Source organism: Hyla sarda, chromosome 1 (assembly GCF_029499605.1).
Source record: "Hyla sarda isolate aHylSar1 chromosome 1, aHylSar1.hap1, whole genome shotgun sequence".
Lineage (NCBI taxonomy): Eukaryota > Metazoa > Chordata > Amphibia > Anura > Hylidae > Hyla > Hyla sarda.
The window spans coordinates 282,198,676-282,223,056 of NC_079189.1; the positions used below are offsets into that span (position 1 = coordinate 282,198,676).

A 24,381-nucleotide genomic window follows, 5' to 3' on the forward strand; every position below is an offset into this window, starting at 1 on the left:
ATCAGCACGATCGCTGAGGTCTACCATTACCGGCAAGTCCGCGGCTACTGACAGCCGCCGGGACCCACCGTGCATGAAGCGAGCGCAGTGCCTGGGCTTCATAGCCGTGCCGTAAATATACGGCGCGGTGCGCGAAGTTACTCGATGCAACGCCGTACATTTACACCACATGTCCTCAAGGGGTTAAAGGATATATGTCTTTTACTCTTGATGAAATTAAGTTTATTTATATATTATGAAATCTTTGCTTGTGTGACCCCTTCCTTTCTTGAAAGGTGCATATGTCATACAAAAAAGTAGGATAAGTAACTTGGTATTGAAGGGGTTTTCCGATCATGGTTGTTTATCCCCTATCTACAGGACCCAACCCCCGCAATTTTTAGAATGGGCACCGGAGTCTCCCGTAACAATAATGCAGCAGGTCTCATATGTGCCCCCAATTCTTCATTCATTATGGGAACTGCATAGAGAGCCAAAGCTGTATGTGGCACTCCAACAGCTCCCATTAAGAATGAATAAAGTTGAGGTGACCCACCCCTTCATTCTCAGTGAAGATTCGGATTTCCGTTCTCAAGATTGTGGGGGACCCTAGCAGTTGGACCTCGCATTCAGATAGTTATCCTGTTGATAGGGGATACCTTTGCAAGATGATAAAACCCCTTTAAATGCCACAAATTCCACAGGGAAAACAGAACTTCATTTTCCCATCCTTTCCTTGCAAACAAATATTTAAAAGGGTTTATCTAGAAAAACATATCTGGCTTGTAAAAAAAAAAAAAAAAAAAACAGCACCACCCCTATCCTCAGGTTGTGTGTGGTATTGCAGCTCCGTTCCATTGAAGTGAATGGGGCCAAGGTACCGCACGGTTACTATTCCTGGATGTCCAAGGCAACTGTACCCTTGGTACATTGGGCTTTCTTCAATGAGAAGTCACTGGATGTGGTTATCTGCACCTTTAGGATCACCTAGGATTACTGCCGGTAGGAGTATCCACACTAGTAATCATTTATTGCTTACCACATATCAGCCTCCAGTCCAAGAGGTTCATAGTTGACAATCTCAGGAGCTGTGAACAAAGGGTAATAAAAATCACATATTACACACAAAAGAGGAGCTTATTTAAAACATGTTTACTTATTATTAAAATAAAGTAACGCTGGTGACGCTTAAACGTGTTTTCCCACCATACGTTATGATGACTGATAAACTATAAAACTAAGCTTGGTAAATTCCATCTGTTGAGAGTTCCACTGAATTTACAAAGGTTATAACAAAAACAGTCACATATAAACTGTGGAAAATCCACAGCTTTAACAGTATTAGCTCTGTGGATGAGATGTTGATTTATGTTGTGGCTACACTGTAAATGCGTTTCCCTTATAGGAATCAATAGGGAGTTAAAAGGGTTATCCAGGAAAAAAACTTTTTTATATTTATCAACTGGCTCCAGAAAGTTAAACAGATTTGTAAATTACTTCTATTAAAAAAATCTTAATCCTTTCAGTACTTATGAGCTTCTGAAGTTAAGGTTGTTCTTTTCTGTCTAAGTGTTCTCTGATGACACGTGTCTCGGGAACCACCCAGTTTAGAAGAGGTTTGCTATGGGGATTTTCTTCTAAATTGGGCAGTTCCCGAGACACGTGTCTTCAGAGAGCACTTAAAAGAACAACTCAACTTCAGAAGCTCACAAGTACTGAAAGGATTAAGATTTTTTAATAGAAGTAATTTACAAATCTGTTTAATTTTCTGGAGCCAGTTGAGATTATATATATATATATATATATATATATATATATATATATAAAAAGTTTTTTCCTGGATAACCCATTTAAGGCTAGTTTCATCCTACCGTCATGATCCTGCCTTTTATTGCCCCCTTATTCGTCAATAATGGCTCATGAATAAACGGATAAAATATCTGATCACAACCAATCATAACGGATGGCTAATGTCTTATTTTTACGGACATTCTGTTGAAATAAGTAACATTGGCCATCCATTATGATCTGCTAATTTTAACCCCTCCAGTTTACCAATGTGACTTCCCGGTTGTGAGGCTTTACTGAGCATGCTCCGTAGCAATAATGGATCATAACGGAATATACAAATTACAGACACTAACGTTTGCCATTAGTTGTCATCCTTCATCCAGAGACTTCAATGTTAAATTTTTAATGTCCATTACATGTCCCTTATTTTTGACAGGAGAAAAATTAGTGCATGCACCATCTTTTGTCCCATCAAAATAACGGACTAGAATCATAAGACTGCAACTGATGAGAACGGACACTAAAAAGATCCCATTGACATTACTGTGATCCTTGGACAGCCAATTTCAGGAGATCTGAACGTAATAGTATTACTTACAGGATGACAATGGCAGTATGAAAGAGGCCTAAAGCGGAAGTCCATTATTTCGATCCCACGCCATCCCCAGCTCCTGCATGGGGAGAAGTAGGCCAAGCTGGGCAGTGTGGTTTCCGGGGCAACCGTACCATACTCTGCAAAGTTCAGTTCACTAGTCCAGTGAAAAGGGGAATTGGGGGGGGAGGGAATTCAGAAGAATACCCATTATACTTTAAAAAGATAAGATGAACCTTTACTTACCTCCAGCACTCCGGCTGTGCCTCCAGTTTCCCATTCTGGTCCCCAGCTGTGATCCTCTACCTGTGAAAAAGCATGACGTTTGGGCCTGGAGTGACGGCGGGGTCCAGAGTGTCACACTGATGCTCCGCCAATCACTGGTCGAGGCGAGACACTCTAGGAAACGTCGGCACTCCCGGTCCAGGCATCATGCTTTCTCACGGTCCGAAGCAGAAAACAGGAGGCACTGCGTGAGCTCTGGAGGTAAGTAGGTTTATTCTTTTATATAACATAGAATGGGCATAACCCCCTAATCACAAATGGAGCTGAAGATCACACGGGATCAAAATATTGGAATTAGATGGTAAATCAGTAAAAAATCTGTAGTGCTACATATTTTGCCAAGATTCTGCAAATCAGCAGAAAAATCTGCAACTGGAGCTTTTTTTTCTCTGTATATTCTGCTGGTAAGAATCCACTATAATGCTGGACAATCTGGAGTGTATTTTTATGCAAAATGATGCAGATTTTCCCAGGCACAGATTTCCAGCAACTGCTAAAACAACTTTGGGTGCATGCACACCACGTTTTTGCAATACAGTTCCCGTCACAGGTTTTTGATGAAAAACGGATTCCTCAAAACCTGACTAAACTGTATCAAACTGTGTGTACAAGTTTCAACCCATATATGGTTTGAAAACTGATGTCCGTTTTTTTTTAAAGAAAAAACTGCATACGTTTAAAATTTTTCATTCCATTTTTAATAAAGTTTCACATTGACTCCCATGTTAAAAATACGGTTTTTCAGCCGGACCACAAAACGTGGTAGTCTACGGTTTTGGGTACGGGTTAAAAAAAAAAAAAATGGACAAAACCGTATAAGACACAAAACGGACTAAACTGGATGATGCGTTTGACATAAGGTTTACAATGTTAAGTCAATGCATACGGTTCCGTACGTTTTTTAACTTGGAACTGTATAGCAAAAATATGGTGGGCATGCACCCTTACAAATCAGGGTGGTTTATAAAGTACAACTGTTTTGGATGTTTTTTAGGCTCATTTTGCAAATGTAGTAGGTTTTCTTTTTATAGGCTATTTTCTTTGTGGTCAAGCTAACATGTTATTTTGATACTTTGGGTAATCGCCCTGATTACAGCAATACCAAATTTGTATTAGTTTCCGTAAAATTTTACTAAATAAAAAAATATATATATATTTGAACTTTTAGAATTATTTTTTATTTTTCAATTTGCCATTTTTTGACCCCTATAACTTTATATATTTTTATATACTGGGCTGTATGAGGGCTCATTTTTCGCGCCATAAGCTGTTTGTGATCATTTTTTTTTTTCAGGGATGTTCTAAAAAATTGCAATTCTGGGGTTTGGTAATTTTCTTACATTTACAGTATGGAATATATAACGTTACATTTTAATAGTTCAAACAATGATGCATGCAGCGATACCAAATATGTTTATTTTTATTATGCTTACATTTTTCTTTTATATGTAAGCTTTTTAACTTTTTTGGGGGGACTTTTAAGAGATTAGATTCCTCATACAGATCAATGCACTTCTATTCCCACCAGGGAGCATTTACATATCCCTTTAGACGCCACTGTCAGCTTTGACAGCGATGATCTAAAGGGTTAATAGCCGCCCACAGCAATCGCTGCATGCCGGCTAGCTACTGAAATCAGCTGGGGGCCACCGGGTATGAAGCGGGCTCGAGTCTGGAGCCTGCATACACCCTGAGCAGGATTTTCACATCCCTGTAGAACATGAAAGAGGTGCAGATCTGGCCATAGTTTTTCTCGTTGTAGTTTTGACAATCGGCAGCCTTAATCTGCTTTGGATATTAGAAGGAAGTGTACAATGTCATGACCTTGTAATAAAGAGATTAGCCAGGTGCTCTAGGTAGCGTGACGTTCCTTGTAATTACTCTTCACTCTATCAAATAATGATGGTGCCGAGTAACATGCATGTTTGTTCTACTTTTTACTGTGCATTTTCTCTTCTTAATTGTTCTCTTTTAAACTTTTTTTTTTTTTTCAATATTCTTACCTTACCATCTAGTAACCATTTACTGTATACACCACCGGGGAGAGGGCTTACTACAAAGAGATTTATACAGCTCCCATTACAGCATTAATAATTAATAAAAAAAAAAATAAAAAAAAATGTTAACAATGTTTCAGGGAAATGTAAACATTTTTGATTGGTCGGTCTCAGTGCTAAGACCTCGACCGATCGGGAGATCTAGCCGGGTAAAGTACGTGTCAGTAGCGTGATTCGCTCCCTAATTGGCGCTCAGTCAGTCTGGTTGCAGGTGACGGCTCCATAGACTATAATGAAGCTGTAACCTACAAGCAGACGGGCTGAGTGCCAGGCCATGAGCGAAGCTACTGGCGTGCACTTCACCTGGCTATGTCTCCCATCGATGGGGTTCTCAGCACTGAGCCCTCCTGATTACTTAAAACTTTTGACATGTCCCTGCGTCAAAATAAAACTTTTGTAGAAAGATAGTAACGCTTTAAATGCAATGCTGGCTGTGTAAATCTGGATACTACAAGCTCCCCTAGTGGTAGCTGCTGACATATTGTGCCATCATTATCTCAGAGGATGCAGCTAAAACTGGATGTGGACATCATGGCAGGAGAGGTACTAGAAAATAAAAAGGTGAGCAGTCTGCAGAAGGACAGAGAAATGAGAGAAAAGAAAGGAAAGGCATGAAGAGACAAACGAGAAACAGGAACAGGCAAAGGAAGCTGCAACTTTATTGCAAGCTATCCTACCATTAGTATCTACAGAAAGATGAAAGGTTGTAGACCTTTTTATTTATTTTTAACTTTTTTGCCCCCTCTCCCATCAGCATGTATGACAGGAGGCGGTGGAGGTAGAAGATGCTGCTGTATATAGAAGTTGTCCGTGCTGTTATTGGCAAACAGTACAGTCCTTTTGCACTTACCGGAGCACTGCTTTAGATAGCCAGAAGAAAAGGTTGAGTAACTGTCTACAATATTCCGATCTTTTCAGACTCTCACAGATTTTAGGTATTCTTACATAAAATGTATGCAAAATTTAGACAGCAGTGGAATGCAAAAAGCTTTTGTAAACCTGCAAAACGGCCTCTCCAACTTACCGACAAATTCAGGGGTTCCAAATATATTCTTGAACTCATTTCCAGCTTGTATTTTGTGGGCAATTCCAAAATCTATAAGTTTTATTCGAGGGTTTGGGCTACTTTGATCCAGCAGCATGATATTTTCTGGCTGAATAGTAGAGAGAAATGGAAACATTCTTAAAATACCTTTTTTTGTGGTATACTGACATGCCAGCCAAACAAATATATAGCTAAAAATATATTCTTTTTTTCTTCCGTCTAGTGATGGACCCAAATGGCAGAATTTAACTCATTGTACATGCTAAACTTGCATCACTAAAGAATAAATAGAGTACTAGGATACCCAAAAATGAAGGATCAGTAATACAAAATCGAAGAAAAAAAACCAGCCTCTATTATCTCTTATTAAAGGACATCTGCAGCGTGATTAACACTTATCCCCTGTCCACAGGATAGGGGATAAGTGATCGCGGGGGTCCGACCGCTGGGACCCCCTGTGATCTCATGTATGGGGCCGCGGCTGTCCCGTACATGACGTTGCAGCCGGCACGCCTCCTCCATTCATCTCTATGGGAGAGGCGGGGAGGCAGCATTCGTGCCTCCCCGCCTCCCCCATAGAACTGTATGGGGACGGGGAGGAGACTGGGCATCACCGTCGACCTCTAGGTCGACGCTACGCGCCTTAGCGCTCACCATAAGCGCTTATGGCGGCACCCCGTTAGGGAGATCAAGGGGGGGGGGTCCCAGTGGTCGGACCCCCCGCAATCAAACAATCAAAGTGTCATACCGCTGCAGTTGTCCTTTAACCCCTTAAGGACGCAGCCCATTTTGACCTTAAGGACGCAGCCATTTTTTGCAAATCTGACCACTGTCACTTTAAGCATTAATAACTCTGGGAAGCTTTAACTTTTGAATTTGATTCAGAGACAGTTTTTTCGTGACATATTCTACTTTATGTTAGTGGTAAATTTTTGTGGATACTTGCATCATTTCTTGGTGAAAAAGAAAAACCAACTTTCATAAGAAATTTGAAAATGTAGCATTTTTCGAACTTTGAAGAGCTCTGCTTGTAAGGAAAATAGACATTCCAAATAAATGATATTGATTCATATATACAATGTCTACTTAATGTTTGCATCATAAAGTTGACATGTTTTTACTTTATGAACCCATGAGAGGACTTCAAAGTGTAGCAGCAGTTTTCCAAATTTTCACAAAAAATTCTAAACCTAAATTTTTGAATTGAAGTGGATTTGAGGGGCCATTTCTGTAAGAAATCCCCCATAAATTACCCCATTATAGAAACTGCACCCCTCAAAGTATTCAAAGGAATAGCAGCAAGGTGGAGGCAAAAATTCTAAATCTTCATTTTTTTATACTAACATTCTTGTAGACCCATATCTTGTATTTTTACAAGGGGTAAAAGGAGAAAAAGCCCCCCAAAATGTGTAACCTAATTTCTCTCTAGTAACGAAATACCTCATATGTGGATGTAAAGGGCTCTGTGGGTGCACTAGAGGGCTCAGAATAGAAGGAGCGACAAGATTTTGGAGAGTGAATTTTGCTGAAATGGTTTTGGGGGGGCATGTTGCATTTAGGAAGCCCCCATGGTGCCAGAACAGCAAAAAGCACCCACATGGCACACTAAGTTGGATGTGAAAATTAGAGATGAGCGAACTTACAGTAAATTCGATTTGTCACGAACTTCTCGGCTCGGCAGTTGATGACTTTTCCTGCATAAATTAGTTCAGCTTTCAGGTGCTCCGGTGGACTGGAAAAGGTGGATACAGTCCTAGGAGACTCTTTCCTAGGACTGTATCCACATTTTCCAGCCCACCGGAGCACCTGAAGGCTGAACTAATTTACGCAGGAAAAGTCATCAACTGCCGAGCCGAGAAGTTCGTGACAAATCGAATTTACGCTCCTCTCTAGTGGAAATGAAAATTAGAATTTTTTCACTAAAATGCAGATTACCCCAAATTTTTCATTTTCACAAGGGGTAATAGGTGAAAAATGTCCCCCAAAATGTGTAACCCCATTTCTCTCAAGTAAAAAAATCTCTCATATGTGGATGTAAAAGAAGTACCTACAATATGTATGAATAGTCTGCCTCTTGTCAATCAATAGTCTGCCTATAGCAGGGGTACTCAACTATTTTTAGTGAGGGTCCACTTATCCAGGTCTGCCATCTGGTGAAGGTCCGGGCTGAGCGCTAAGGCCTGGTTCACAAATAGCGGCCTCAGTGCAATGAAGGAAAGAGCAAACGAGCAACTGAAGTGTGGAGGATGTATGACCTGAATACTGCCACACACTGTACCCCTGAATATAATACTGCCACACACTGTACCCTGAATATTGCCACACACTGTACCCCTGGTATATTACTGCCACACACTGTACCCTCTGAATATATTACTGCCACACACTGTACCCTCTGAATATATTGCTGCCACACACTGTACCCTCTGAATATATTGCTGCCACACACTGTACCCTTGAATATATTGCAACACACTGTACCCCTGAATCTATTGCCACACACTGTACCCCTGAATATATTGCCACACACTGTACCCATGAATATTGCCACACACTGTACCCCTGAATATATTGCCACACACACACTGTACCCCTAATATATTACTGCCACACACTGTACCAATGAAAATTATTCTGCCACACACTGTACCCCCTGAATATAATACTACCACACATTGGGCCCCTGGAATATTACAGCCACACACTATTCCCCTGCAATATTACTGCCACATACTATTACCCTGTAATATTACTGCCACACACTATGCCCCCAAATACATTTTTGACAAACACTGTGCCCTGTCCCGACTAATTGTTCCTCAGTGTCCAAAATAATTGATGCCACTGTGCCAGTTATTTATGCCACTATGTCCCCTACATGAACTTTGCCACTGTGACTCTCCAGCTGTTGCAAACTACAACTTTCATCATGCACAGACAGAAGGTCATGATGGGAATTGTAGTTCTACAACAACTGGAGAGTCACAGGTGGCGGAACACAAATTTGTACCTGAAAGGTTGGCTCCCGTACCAGGTCAGGCTAATCGCGCTGCCTGCATCATAGGAGAAGCGCCAGGCAGGGAACACAGTGTTCCATTGCTCCGGGCCGCGGCTATTCATTTGTATCGGTGTCTTAAAGACACCGATACAAATGAATGAGAGGAGATCTGGCTGGAGGTCTGGATGACTGTTGGGCGCGGTCCGGATCTGGACAGCGGTCCGCCAGTTGAGTACCCCTGGCCTATAGGTTAATTAGTTTCACCAGTGCGATGTTTGTAATTTAACTTTTTTTTTTATTAAGAGATAATAAAGGCTAAGTTTTAGGATCTCTCTTTTTTTTTTGATTTTGTAAACTTGCGTTACATAAGTGACGTTAACCAAGCTTTAGATGCAGAGCCATGCAGCTTTAGATTCCAAAAGTTTTTATACTTTAAAGTACTCCATTTCTACATGACTGCATGGTAGTACTGAAAGTATTATAGGATTAATACCTGAAGTTAGATTTGCAAGTTATTTTTCTGGTAAGCCAACAAAAGGTATCACATTACATCTGTTATTTTTGACACAAGTATTTATCTTGACAAACTTTTCTGGTTAGCACAGTAATGGACTATTTTCTGCTGTACATAAATCTACAACCCATAACTTAGGCTGGGTTTACATCATGTTTTATGCAATACGGGACTGCATATGGCTGGGACCACGGTTTTAGGTCCGGTGGGAAAACTGCATACAGGACATAAATGAGCTGACCGGAGTCAGCGCTCCACTCTGGTGGGTTCATTGAAATACATTACATACGGGCCGCATATGGCAGGGATACGGGAACGCCAGGTTTTAGCTCCCCCCAGCCGTATGCGCTCCCGTATTGCATAAAACGTGATGTGAACCCAGCCTTATAAGTGTGATTGCAAAGTAAACACATTCCATAGTCTGCCTCATCATTCCACCCATCAAGCTTTCATGACCATAATACTACTGTGAACAGAGCTTTAGGCTGGGTTGTTCATTTTTCTTTTCCAGCCAAAATAAGCTGGGCGTCAATAAGAACATATAAAACCCATCCTTTCGGCCTTTTTTCACTCTTCACTGGCATATTTTGGCTCAGTGGCAGTTTTCGTAAATCCCAGCATTCTGAGTCTATGACGGTTTCTCCCGTAGACTTCTATCTTAGAGGGAAAAAATGCCACGAAGTACGCAAGATAATGTTAAAGGAGTACTCAACTGGATTTTTATCATCATTCCTTTGTGCCCGGGCTGCAAAAAGTAAAATAACAAACTTTATCTCACCTTATGCTCCCCAGATAGTGCCATTCTGTTTTCTGGGACCGGTCTTCCTCTGCATTCCTGAAGCCTGACACTTCACACTGTGATCAGCTAATTGCCGGCCGCAGTGTCATGTAATGGGCCCAGGAAGCAGGGAGAAGAGGGGGCCCAGGCCCGGGGACAATGGAATGATAAAAAATTCCAGCGGAGTAGATTGGCATGCTTTTTAGAATACTCCTGATCACTTCTTTCTGTGTAAAAAGAGCACCATTCCGAAAGCAGTGAAAAACTGCCAAACGCTCAAATAACGCACTTAAAATGCTCGAAAAAACACACTAACATGAAAAAAAAAATTTAAAAAAAAGGCAGGCAAAAAAAAAAAAAAAGACTAAACACAGGCAGTTGGCTGTTTTATGGGCACTTTTTGTGGCATTTTTTCAGGAAAGAAAATTAATGCAAGAAATAAGTAGTGTGAAAACTTAGCCTCAGAAAGACAAACAATGTTACAATGACTGGTACAAATCAAAAAATTACATAAAATAGAATACCTTGAGATCAAAATGCGCAATGCTTTTGTGGTGTAAGTAGTGAACGCCATCTAAAATCTGTTTTAGGAACATGGTGGCCTCTTCTTCAGTCAAACTCTCCTTTTGTGCTAAGAAGTCAAATAATTCTCCTCCAGACACTAGTTCTAATATAAGAACCACATCTGTGCGATTTTCAAACACATCATGAAGGGTGATTATGTTAGGATGTTGAATCTCTCTTAAGATGTCCACTTCTCTCTCAATCTCCTCCCGACTCACACCCCGTCGACTGGAGGACAATCGTCGCTTCTTTATGAACTTGGCAGCATATTCTAATCCTGTCCGGCGTTCTCGACACTTCCTTACAATTGCAAACTGACCACTAAAAAGAAATTAACAAATTATTCATACAGGAATGTAACAAGGGATCATAGTTTGGAAAAACATTTTACAGTGTGTCAAGAGTAGAGAGAGTACTAAAGGAGAACAAAAACAGGGGGCGCTCCCTGGTATCGTACATCAAATGGTGTGCACCCTCCACCACACCAAAGTGATATACTGACCTGCTGAGTTGTTACACCTTGGTGTGCAACTCTGTTGTGGTTGTAAAATAGGCAATGTATGTGATGGCTGCTGCACTCGGACTGGTAACATACTCCAGAAAGGAGACAATATGAAGTACAAGCAAAAAATGGTCTAGGAGGAGCTGCTCATATCTTAAAGACAAAAGGAGGACCCATGGCAGCACAGGACAATGTATACTTTATGCTTACTTTACAGTAGGGACCACGCGTTTTGGCACTAGCTTGCGTCTTCCTCAGGTTCACCAAAATTTCCCCAGATATTTGGCTAAGACGAACTGGGGTTCTGTGTTCCTATTGTGCTGCCGTCCTGTGCTGGCCTGGGTCCACCTTTTATGTTTGACATATGAGCAGTGCCTCAACGCCATTCAGATCAAGTTTTGTTCCCTTCGTCGGCACAACATGCAGCTCAACATTTTGTCGACAGGTCCATAAAGTTGAATGAGCCAAAGAAATGCTAACTATGACTACTTTAGGTCAATTTCACAAATGTATATGCTGCCTGTAGGTACTCCATGCTTTTGAGTCCTGCAAATAAACTGGAATGAATGTGTTGGGCAGGGACATGCTGTGGTAAACAGTATCCCACTATTCTGGGTTGCTGACATATGCCAAAAAAGGAGTGTGGTATATAGTGTAAACCTACCCCAACAATCATGAACTGCTCAAATACTTTGATACATTAAGGCTATGTTCACACGTCGGTGATTCCCATTGTATTCAATAGGATTCTGCTGCCCTATGCACACGGCAGAATTTCCGCTCCAGATGTTCCTGTCGTGGAAATTCCAATTCCCCTTTCTGCATAAAGAATGAACCTACCCATTCTTTCTGCAGACTCAGCACGGAATGCATTGACGTCTATGAGATTATGCTGGCCAGCAGAATGTCCGCAGAGATTTTCCACAGGGACATTCTGTGTTGTAAACATACAAGATACAATCAGATTGCCATGGTGTAGCTACATAAAGGCCGAATTATATGGTTAAGTGTGTTCCTAGAGGGCCAGAGATCAGCTGACAAAAACAAGAGCCAATCATCATGATCAGCGCTTGTTATGTGCAGCCCCCCAAGCTGCTCAGTAAATGTATCTACACTTTGTTTTAGACTAAGAACATAGGTAGGAACTGTAGGCAGCACGTAGGTTTTATGGACAGCATAGAACCATTAGGAATGTAAAGAGGGGACATATTTTACCAATTAAAGGGAACCTGTCATCAATATCACCTGTATTAACCTGTTGGTAAAGGCTTGTAGTGCAGGTGACAGTAATGATAATGGTACTTACTAGGGCTGCACGACATATCGCAAAAGCAATCGAATTGCAATTTTTCCTTTTGCGATATAGCGATACGGCCCCCCAGGACGGGCCGGCTCTCGTGTGCTGCTGCGGCCAGGGGCCGGCCAGAGCGGGTAAGAACTAAATTGAAATACTAAAAGTCAGTGTTTCCCAACCAGGGTGCCTCCAGTTGTTGCAAAACTCCAACTCCCAGCATGCCCAGACCAGCAAAGGCTGTCCGGGCATGTTGGTAGTTGTGGTTTCACAACAGCTGAAGGCACCCTGGTAGAAAAACACTGAGCTAAATAAAAGGGCACAGGAAGAAAAATAAAAAAAAAACTTCTGCTCACCTCCTCCCGGTCCCTGCAGATGCCGTTCCCCTCCGTGCGGTCTGGTGTCTCCTTTCTTCACCATTCAACTAGTAGGACCTTTTCAGCCAATCACTGGCTGCAGCGGTGTCACGAGTCAAGCCAGTGATTGGCTGATGGGGAAAGGTCTCTTTTGGCAGCAAACACACTATATTCCCGGGTCTGGTGGGAGATTTGAAAACCACCCGGGAAACCCAGTGTACCCCTTGTAATGTGCCAGGGGGGATGTGACAAGGGGAGGGGAATGTGAGACATAGGGGGAAGATGTGACCATGAGGGGAGAATGTGACAGGGGAGATAGAAATTAAATGGGGAGATATGAAATGGGCGGTGGGCATAAAATGGGTAGATAGTTGTAAAATTGAGGAGATTGGACATGGCGAGATTTCACAATTAATTTATTATATTGCATCGAAATGGTAATATTTAGGCCCATAATTGCAATCGCACATTTTCCCAATATCGTGCAGCCCTAGTACTTTCTATCCGCAGAGCCATGCCTCCATTTGCTTAGAATTCTGGTTATCTTATATATAAAAAGGAGAAGACTTCACTCACTGACTCATCAACGCCCAGCCTAAATCCTTGGTCCTAGAAACCTGAATTTTTGCACAGGTGTTTTTTTTTAAAGACGTAGACAAGGAATAAGAAAGGATTTTTCGACATTCCACCCTTAGGCTGGAACTCCACTGAGGTTTTTTTTGCAAAAACGCCATTAAAAACGCCAATTTTCCTGCGGCCAGATGTTAGCTGCAAGTCAATAGTAAACTGCTAAATGCCAGATTCACTTGGCGTTTTTCAGTTTGGCATTTTTTTTATCCTTTTGGCGTCTTTCAGCAATTTCGGGCTCAGAGGCTGGATTTTCAAAACACCCGACAAAACCTATTTTGGCATTTTTTGCCCTGAAATCGTGGCATTTTTATTCTTTTTTGGATTTTAGCGATCCAAAAAAGTGATGGAGATACCTTTTTTATTAAAATTTAATACCATTAAAAAAAATACCATACCATTAAAAAAAATAAAAAAGATACAGTAGTGATGGAAAAAATTGTACCTAACAAAATGTATCTTTTTTATTACGAAATGTTTATAAATTTTTAAACAGAGATCAATTTATGTGTGCGGGCAGGGCAATAAAAATGTAGTACTACTACTCCCAGCATGGAACACACTGTTCCATGATGAGAGTAGTAGTACCTGTACTGATTGACAGATCACCCATTGCGATCCTCCTGTATAATGTATAGATGCTGCGGCCGCTCTTCTATGGTCCCCTGCACTGACGTATTGTATATATACACACACATTCATATTTCCCACAGAGAGCTGTGATTGGTCAGATGGTTCCAGCCAATCACAGCTCTCTGTGAGAAATCGGAATGTGTATATATACGGCAGTGCAGGGTCCATAGGAGAGCGGCCGCCGCATCTATACATTACACAGAAGGATCACAGCGGGTGTCAGTAGTGATACCCGCTGTGATCTTTCCATAACTACAAGTATTACTACCCCCAACATGGAGCACACTCTGCTCCATGCTGGGAACGGTAGTACCTGCATTAATAGACAGATCCCAGCAGGTGTCAGAAGTTACACTCGCTGCGATATGTCTATTACTGCAGATACTACAGCTCCCAGCATGGAGCAGAGTGTTCTCCATGTTGGGAGTAGTAGCACCTGCAGTTAAGTACACATCACAGCGGGTGTCAGTACTGACACCCGCTGTGATCATCCTGTCTATAGCAGAGATGGAGTGGCTGTATACATCGCTCGCATCCCTGCTCTGTACTCCGGCCGGCCACTCATTGATATTTTCCTCAGAGCTGTGATTGGCTGCAACCACCCGGCCAATCACAGCTCTGGGCGGAAAATATGAATGAGTGATGTGAATAGAACATCACTGGCCGGAGTACAGAGCAGAGATATGAGCGATGTATAGAGCCGCATTTCTGCTATATTATGGACGATCGCATCGGGTGTCAGACTGACACCCGGAGCAATATGTCTATAGTACAGGAACTACTACTCCCAGCATGGAACAGTGTGTTCCATGCTGGGAGTGGCAGTACTACATTAAAAAAAAAATAATTAAACACACACACTTTATGAAAAAATTTATAAAAATGTTGTTATAAAAAAAAAACATTTAGTTAAATACATTTTTACATCCCTACTGCATCCTTTGCCAAAAACGGCAAATTCCTCACAAAGGTAAAAACGCAGGGAAAAACTGTGGCAGTTTTTCTGGCGTTTTTATGTCACAAAAATCACAGGGCAAAAATCTCAGTGGAGTCCTAGCCTTAAGGGGGTGAAAAAGGGTTTACAAGTCTATAGGAAATATATGTTACTGCATAACTTCCAAACGGCTGGAGATATTTTGATAATACTTGGTCACATGTTACTTATATGTCGACTTAAAATATAGGATAGTTAATTTAACCCTTAACTACCCCCATTTGTGAGGGTCAGGGTTTTTGTTTAAAGTCCCATGCAAATCAATGGGAAATGTATGTTCCCATATAACTTCTGTACGGCTGGATATATTTCAATACCTAGTACACATATTACGGGACGGGATAGGAGGTCGGGATAGGAGGACTGTTGGCAGTAAATAAGCAGCGCGAGAAGGTTCCCCTGTGCGCAGACTCGGTAAAAGTCCTCAAAGGATGTCGATCTTCAATTCCATGAAAAAGCAGATGTAATGTTTCGGGTTGTTTGGATGCCCGTAGATTACCCAGAGAGGCCTCATTACTATAGGATCATAAAAAGTAAATCTATGTTACTGCAAATTTAACGCGAGCGAAGCCGCGGGCAAAAGCTGGTTTGTTATATAATTAGTCTACTTTGTGCATGTGGGACAATCCCAAGCCCCTGGTCCAAGGTGACATCCAGCCAGACCTCTCAGAAAAACACCTCCTCCCTCGTGCAGCCTCTGCAAAATGGAGCTCCACTCTGCAGCTACACCCCTCTCCTGTCCTCTGTTCTGTTGCGTCTATAGCGAATGCAGAGAAGAGGAGTTTATTGGAGCTTCATTTTTACAAAATAGGACTCTCAGCACAATGGAAAGGAATAACCAAGGAAGCTGGCTGGACGTTACGGTGCACCGGGGCCTTTGGAACACCCAGTGTGCACAGAGTAGGTTCATTACCATATAACTAAAATGACAGAAGAACGGAGGCACGGATCTACAGGTAGTAAGTATCATTGTCATCAGAGACAACCATAGAAGTCATAAGTTAGTGCTGGTGATACCGATAACAGATTCCCCTTAAAGAGATGATCTATGGGCAGTAGGAGTTCAACGTCTAATTTTAAAGATTTGCTCACTGCATACTGTGCAGGACAAGGGGACACTTTGGTGCATGTATATGACTTGACTTTTTGAGATTTTTTATTTTTTTTATTTTTTTTTTATTACCTTATATGGTAAAATCTGCTGCTTGGTTCCCTACAAGGCAGTGTTTTCCAAACAGCGTGCCTCCAGCTGTTGTGAAACTACAACTACCAGCATGCCTGGACTGCATGCTGAGAGTTTAGGTTTTCCAAGAGCTGTAGACACGCTGTTTGGGAAACACTGCCTTAAAAGGAACCAAGCAGCAGATTGTCCCATATATAAAGCTTGGCAACGTGTTACATGGTAAAATCTTTATCCTTATCCCCGTGGGATGTTTTTTTCTCCCAGGGATGGTGAGCATATGAAGTTATAAAGTCTCCCTGGCCACCAGGTACAGTTATGGCCGTAAATGTTGGCACCCCTGAAATTTGTCTAGAAAATTAAGTATTTCTCACAAAAAAGGATTGCAGTAACATGTTTTGCTATACACATGTTTATACCTTTTGTGTGAATTGGAACTAAACCAAAAAAGGAGGAAAAAAAGCTAATTGGACATAATGTCACACCAAACTCCAAAAATGGGCTGGACAAAATTATCACCCTTAACATAATATTTAGTTGCACACCCTTTGGAAAAAAATAACTGGAATCAGTGGCTTCCTATAACCATCAATAAGCTTCTTACACCTCTCAGCCGGAATGTTGGACCACTCTTCCTTTGCAAACTGCTCCAGGTCTCTCTTATTGGAAGGGCGCCTTTTCCTAACAGCAATTTTAAGATCTCTCCACAGGTGTTCAATGGGATTTAGGTCTGGACTCATTGCTGGCCACTTCAGAACTCTCCAGCGCTTTGTTGCCATCCATTTCTGGGTGCTTTTTGATGTATGTTTGGGGTCATTGTCCTGCTGGAAGACCCGAGATCTCGGATGCAAACCCAGCTTTCTGACACTGGGCTGTACAGTGCATCCCAAAATCCATTGGTAATCCTCAAATTTCATGATGCCTTGCGCACATTCAAGGCACCCAGTGCCAGAGGCAGCAAAACAACCCCAAAACATAAATGAACCTTCACCATATTTCACTGTAGGTACTGTGCTCTTTTGTTTGTAGGCCTCATTCCGTTTTCGGGTAAACAGTAGAATGATGTGCTTTACCAAAAAGCTCTATCTTGGTCTCATCTGTCCACAAGACGTTTTCCCAGAAGGATTTTGGATTACTCAAGTTCATTCTGGCAAAATATAGTCTCTCTTTTTTATGTTTCTGTGTCAGCAGTGGGGTCCTCCTGGGTCTCCTGCCATAGCGTTTCATTTAATTGTCGATGGATAGTTCGCGCTTACACTGATGCTCCCTGAGCCTGCAGAATATCTTTGGAACTTGTTTGGGGCTGCTTATCCACCATCCAGACTATCCTGCGCTGACACCGTTCATCAATTTTTCTCTTTCGCCCATGCCCAGGGAGATTAGCTACAGTGCCATGGGTTGCAAACTTCTTGATAATGTTGCGAACTGTGGACAAAGGCAAATCTAGATCTCTGGAGATGGACTTGTAACCTTGAGATTGTTGATATTTTTCCACAATTTTGGTTCTCAAGTCCTCAGACAGTTCTCTTCTCCCTGTTGCAAAGACTAAGTGAACTTCTCTCCTTTTTATCTGCTTTCAGGTGTGATTTTTATATTGCCCACACCTGTTACTTGCCCCAGGTGAGTTTAAAGGAGCATCACATGCTTGAAAATCTTATTTACCCACAATTTTGAAAGGTGACAATTTTGTCCAGCCCATTTTTGGAGTTTGGTGTGACATTATGTCTAATTTGCTTTTCTTTCCTCCCTTTTTTGGTTTAGTTCCAATATACACAAAGTGAATAAACATGTGTATAGCAAAACGTGTTACTGCAATCCTTTTCTGTGAGAAATACTTCATTTTCTAGAAAAATTTCAGGGATGCCAACATTTACAACCATGACTGTAACTTCATATGCTCACCATCCCTGGGGGCAAAAATGTCCCCCGGAGACGATAAGGATAAAGATTTTACCATATATAATGTGTATATGGTAAAACCTGCTGCTTGGTTCCCTTTAAAGGAGTTCTCTAAGCTAAAACTTTTAACCCCGCTGTGCCCGGGCTGTAAAACTATACATAATAAACTTTCACTTACCTGCCTACGATCCCCTGTTGTTCCGATATCGCCGTCCCGTTCTCCGGTCCCTTCCACTTCCTGCGGGTCGGTGACTTCACTCTGCGCTCTGCCTATCAGCGACCGCAGCAATGTCCCGTCGCGGCCGCTGATAGGCTGAGTGCAGAGTGAAGTCACCGACCCACAGGAAGAGGAAGCTGACTGGGACCGGAGAACGGGACGGCGATATCGGAACAACAGGGGATCGTAGGCAGGTAAGTGAAAGTTTATTATGTATAGTTTTACAGCCCGGGCACAGCGGGGGATAAAAGATTTCAGTTGGAGAACTCCTTTAACGCCTGTCCTAAAATGGAAGACTAGCTGATGACATGACAGTATCCTAATGTGACATGGATATAGAGCACTGTTTCTCAACCAGGGTGCCTCCAGCTGTTGCAAAACTACAACTCCCAGCATGCCCGGACAGCCAACGGCTGTCCGGGCATGCTGGGAGTTGTAGTTTTGCAACAGCTGGAGGCACCCTGGTTGGGAAACACTAATATAGAGGGTGGATGGGTAAGACTGGGGTTGGAGGTGAGCAAGGTATGCCAGGGTATTGTAGTCTGGCACAACAACAAGGCTCTAGTTACAGGTATCTATATACTCTCACCTTCCCAGCTCTTCTCCCATCTCATAGAATTCCTCCACATTCTGTTGCCGGAACCCACTCATGTTGCCCCGGATCGGTGTCGCTTTGCTTGGCTATGAGCTGCCGGACTCCCAGGCTTGTCGGTCGCTCCCACCCAGTATTTCCGGATTCCTAATAGTCGGGATGCCAGGAGAATGACGTCTCGCTCTGTGCGCATAGGACCCGCCTTCTCCCGCGATTGGTGGGCGGCAAGTCTCTGAATGAAAGGAAGGCTTCTCAGCTTCTATAGCGGAGGATGACGACATTGTTGGCTGGAGCGGCGATGCAGCCTTATAGTAGTGAATGCTAAAGTGAATCGCTTCATTTTGTGTGATTGACTGAATGGAACCTGGGGCTGGTGACTCACTAGTAACTTACTCCCCAGTCACTCCCCACACTGCCAATTAGTCTTAACTCCTTCATTGCAGGCTAATAATTCCTTCTGTGTATGAGGCCCAATAGAATATAGTGGCAGTGTGGGGAGTGATGTCACACCCTGCATCTCCAATTGGCCCCACCCCCTCCATTATATTCTATTTTATTCTGCACTATACATTTATTGTATATTTATTTAAAAACTTTCATTAAAATAAATTAACCGTAAATCCGTTGTCTGCCACACATTGCTGCCAACAGTGATGGTCACACAATTACTCTAGCCCTTTAAAGGGGTACTCCGATGAAAAACAATTTTTTTTTTTTAAATCAACTGGTGCCACAACATTAGGGTACGTTCACACTACGGAATTCCCGCAGAATTCCACAGGCGGAATTCCGTGGTGTGAACTTAACATTAGGGCGAATGGGTCTTTGCGACACATGTTCACACTGCAGAATTTCAGCTGTGGAAAATTCCGCCACTGAAACTGTTCGCGCAAAGAAGGAACAAGTTCATTCTTTGAGCAGATTCCACGAGCACTGCACAGCCATCAATGGTGACAGCTCAGTGCGCTGCAGTCCTAGCGCCAAAGTATTTTCGGCGTTGGCCACCAGACAGAATCTCCCCTCGCTGAATTCAGCGAGCGGTGATTCCGCAGTGTGAAAGCACCCTTATACAGATTTGGGAATTACTTCTATTTAAAAATCTTAATCCTCCCAGTACTTATTAGCTGCTGTATACTACAGAGGAAGTTGTATTTCTTTCTGGAATTCCTTTCAGTCTGACCACAGTACTCTCTGCTGACACCTCTGTTCATGTCATGAACTGTTCAGAGCAGGAGAGGTTTGCTATGGGGATTTGCTTGTACTCTGGGCAGTTCCTGACATGGACAGAGGTGTCAGCAGAGAACACTGTGGTCAGACTGAAAAGAATTCCAGAAAGAAATACAACTTCCTGTTTAGCATACAGCAGCTGATAAGACAGACAGAAAATAAATTAAAAAAAAAAGAACTTCCTCTGTAGTATACAGCAGCTGATAAGTACTGGAAGGATTAAGCTTTTAAAAAAAAAAAAAATAGAAGTAATTTACTAATCTTAACTTTCTGGCACCAGTTAATTTTAGAAAAATTTATTTCCACCAGAGTTCTCCTTTAAATGGGCACTGTCAGATACAAAAACTTTTGATATCTTGTAAAGCATGTATAACCAATAGGTTTTACAATTGCTTTAATTAGAAAATTTACTGAAAAAGCCAGTCAAACAACATGGGTGCTACCAATGCCATTGACCAATATATAGAAAAAAAACAAGAAAAATGAACAAGGCAGAAAGAGGTGCACATCGAATATAATGTAAACAATACTTTATTATATAAATAACAAAAAATAGCCTCACACAATTAAAACCACTTAAAAAGAGGGGGCAAAACAACCTACTATACCTAATATATGCGCATGCGCGGCACTACCCAGGCTACGTGCATACGTCAAGATCTCAATATAGTAATAATCATTTTATATAGCATAATAATCAATTGTATCATATAGCAAGTCCCTGTATTCCTATATAAAGTTATAGTTTTTTTATGCTAAAGCATATCCCTTATTTAAATATACATATGTGCCTGCTGCACCCAAAAAAAAAACATTACCTACAGTATTTAGTCATCATATTATGGAGAGGGGGGGGGGGATAGGGCATATTCGTATTTACATACATAATCACCACAGTGCATGTGACTATATTATATATGGGAGTGGAAGGGTATAAATATTGTATGTATACACATATACTAGCATGGAGTCCATTATGCACATACATGAATGCTGGAATGGAGTACACTAATAAGTCTAGTCCTATGAGTAAAAATATAACACAAAAAAATATACTTCTCGAGTGATCTTAATTACCTGACATGGAGAAAGATTCTTATTCCATGCTAGTCCCATATAGTGAGTAAGTCCCGCACAACATTTATAACCATCTATATTTACCATTTAGATATATATATATATATATATATATATATATATATATATATGATCCATCAGTGCTTTGGAGTATCTAGGATGTATATCTGCTTTTGAAATGATTTATAATGATGACTGATCTGTTATAGATGCCATTTATAATCATAACGATGTGGAATTTGGCTGGAGCACTTGTCGGCAATACTCGCAGTGGAAAAATGCTGGTCCTAGTATGAGGGGATATCCAGAGATGATATGAAGAGGCATCCGGAGATGACTATGACCATGACCTCTGGAAGGGGCTGATGAACCTCTGCTGTTTGGATGGTTTACCACTGGTGATAATGAAGAGATCTTGGTTGGTCCCCTCTATTCTACATGTCCGCAGGATCGGGATGTCACAGATTGATTAGGATTGAAAGAAAAAAACTTCTGTTTTCTGTGAGCTTAATTTCTATTGAGCCGACCTGCACGTGTGCACAGGTTGATTGGACTTTTAATAATCAATATAGAGACACAAATGACTCTACAATGGACTCGGGGAAAATATGGAAAATGTTAAACTTAAGTGCTTATGGCTATTATGCCATCTTCTCTCGCCTTAATAGAACTTACTTCTTTTAGATATTAGGTGCCTTTGGAATATAATGGAGGATATAAGGATCTATATAATTGTTATAACTATATATACAATATCTGTTGCTTTAATAAATATGTAATTCAGTGTAAACTGAGTTCTGGCAATAGTGTGTGTAGGAATGGTGAGGGTAGGCTGGGATGACTGATGGAGTAAGTATTATGGTAGGGGTATAGTGGAATGGATGTGACATGGTGAGTGGTAGAGTGTATGGGATTGACATGATACATGTTTGGGAAGTATATGAGATATTGCTATAGGATATTCATATGTGGAGTACAAGACATGTAGGGTCCACAATACACATACACTTGGTGTACGTTGAGGACGTGGGACACCTAAGATGGGTGTGTATTTATGGTGCTGGAATGCAGAATGGTGTATAGCATTGTGCATGACATATGCAGGATGGTTGTACATATGAGAGATGTGGAATTGTTGTTATTGTAATTCCAATTTTGAGGGGTATGCACAAAAACAAGGATCTAAGTTATTGGGGGCATTAGACATAATTAATGCACCACATCGTGTGGATCACTAACCAGCATATGGTTAAACGAGAACTCCGGAATAGGAAAATTATCGTCCATACTGCCGGCAGTAAAAAAAATAAACAGGTACATACCTTCCTTCACTCCCCCGGTGCCTCCGGCAACCGGCTCCGGTCTCCGCTGCGATCCTCTTCCTGGTTGCCGGTGGTCGGCAAGTCATACTGCACATCACCGGCTGCGTGAAGTCCCGACTCGGCCGGTGATAGGCTGAACGTCAGGTGCCGGGGCCGAAAACATCACACTGCCACTCAGCCTATCGCCGTCCGAGTCGGGACTTCCCTGCGGCCAGTGATTGGCAGTAAGACTCGCCGACCACCGTCAACCAGGAACAGGATCGCGGCGGAGGCCGAAGCCGGTTACAGGAGGCACCGGGGGAGTGAAGGAAGGTATGTACCTGTTTATTTTTTTTACTGCCGGCAGTATGGACGATCATTTTCCTATTCCGGAGTTCTCCTTTAATGGGTTCGCTATGGTATAGAGCAATACTTATTGCTTACTATTGGGTGTTAAATAGGTTATTGAAATGCACTATATTTTTTATGGTCATGTTTTTTCTACATACACTTTATATGTGCTTTATTATGGTTGTTAAAATTGGGACTTTACTATCTTACTTTTTGGGATGTGTATTTATCATATACACAGTGTGGGTTCAATATCTTTATTTTTTATTTATGTTTTATATTTTTACTCATAGAACTAAACTTGTCGTCTTATTAGTGTACTCCATTCCAGCATACATGTATGTGCATAATGGACTCCATGCTAGTATATGTGTATACATACAATATTTATACCCTTCCACTCCCATATATATAATAGTCACATGTACTGTGGTGATTATGTATGTAAATGCGAATATGCCCTATCCCCCCCCCCCCCCCATAATATGATGACTAAATAGTTAATGGTGGTTTTTGTGTGCAGCAGGCACATATGTATAATTTCAATAAGGGATATGCTTTAGCATAAAAAACTATAACTTTATATAGGAATACAGGGACTTGCTATATGATACAATTGATTATTATGCTATATAAAATAATTATTACTATGACTATATTGAGATCTTGACGCATGCGCGTAGCCTGGATAGTCCGTGCATGTGCATATATTATCAGGACTTCAAATCTTTTTGTATGGCGTTATTTCCTGGTGCGCATGCACGATAATGTTTTAGTTGCGCTTGCGCAGTTATGTGCTTATCTCCTGGCACGCATGCGTGATGATGTGGATTACACACCTGCCGGAACTGAGGTAACGATGTACATGGATATAAAAGGAAGGTACTAGTATTATGTAGCTATGCGCCCCTGAGGAAGTCAGTTGTTGGTGACGGAACGCGTGGGGACATCTGCCCTCATTTATGATAACGTGACGTATTTTCATCCTCTCTCCTGACTGTGCATACTTTGTATATTGACACTTCACTATATGCTATTTTGTACTTTGTCGTATTTACAATATTTGCATGTGGATTTTATCTTCTCTTCTGATTGTGCACTTTAATATATGACCCTTATCTGTATCATTGAGAACAATGCGGGTGTCCCTTGGGGGGGAGTTCCCAGTGAGCCTTAACACCCCACAGGTGATTGACAAACTTTCGTTACAGTGACTTGTGAAAATGAAAGATTAAATTTTTTTCACTAAAATGCTGGTGTTACCCCAAATTTTCCACATGGGGTAATAGGAGAAAATGCCCCCCAAAATTTGTAACCCCATTTCTTCCGAGTATATAAATACCCCATATGTGAACATAAAGTACCTTGCGGGTGCACTACAGTGCTCAGGAGGGAAGGAGCAAATTTGGGATTTTGGAGAGAGAATTTTGCTGAAATGGTTTTTGGGGGGCATGTCTCTTTTAGGAAGCCCCCATGGTGCCAGAACAGGAAAAAAAAACAACAACATGGCATGCTATTTAGGAAACTACAC

The 24,381-nt window shown here is 41.6% G+C and overlaps 1 protein-coding gene across 1 annotated transcript in view; it reads right to left on the minus strand.

Annotated features, from left to right (window-relative positions):
* DAPK3 (death associated protein kinase 3) overlaps positions 1-19,146 on the minus strand; it is a 32,789-nt gene extending 13,643 nt beyond the window's left edge. Inside the window, exons 1-4 of the mRNA XM_056573785.1 lie at positions 18,892-19,146; positions 10,564-10,924; positions 5,729-5,858; positions 1,019-1,067 (exon numbers count right to left, since the gene is read on the minus strand). Coding sequence (XP_056429760.1) covers positions 1,019-1,067; positions 5,729-5,858; positions 10,564-10,924; positions 18,892-18,953 — 602 coding nt within the window. The 5' untranslated portion in view covers positions 18,954-19,146. The remainder of the gene's footprint in view (positions 1-1,018; positions 1,068-5,728; positions 5,859-10,563; positions 10,925-18,891) is intronic.
* Positions 19,147-24,381: the final 5,235 nt, after the last annotated feature.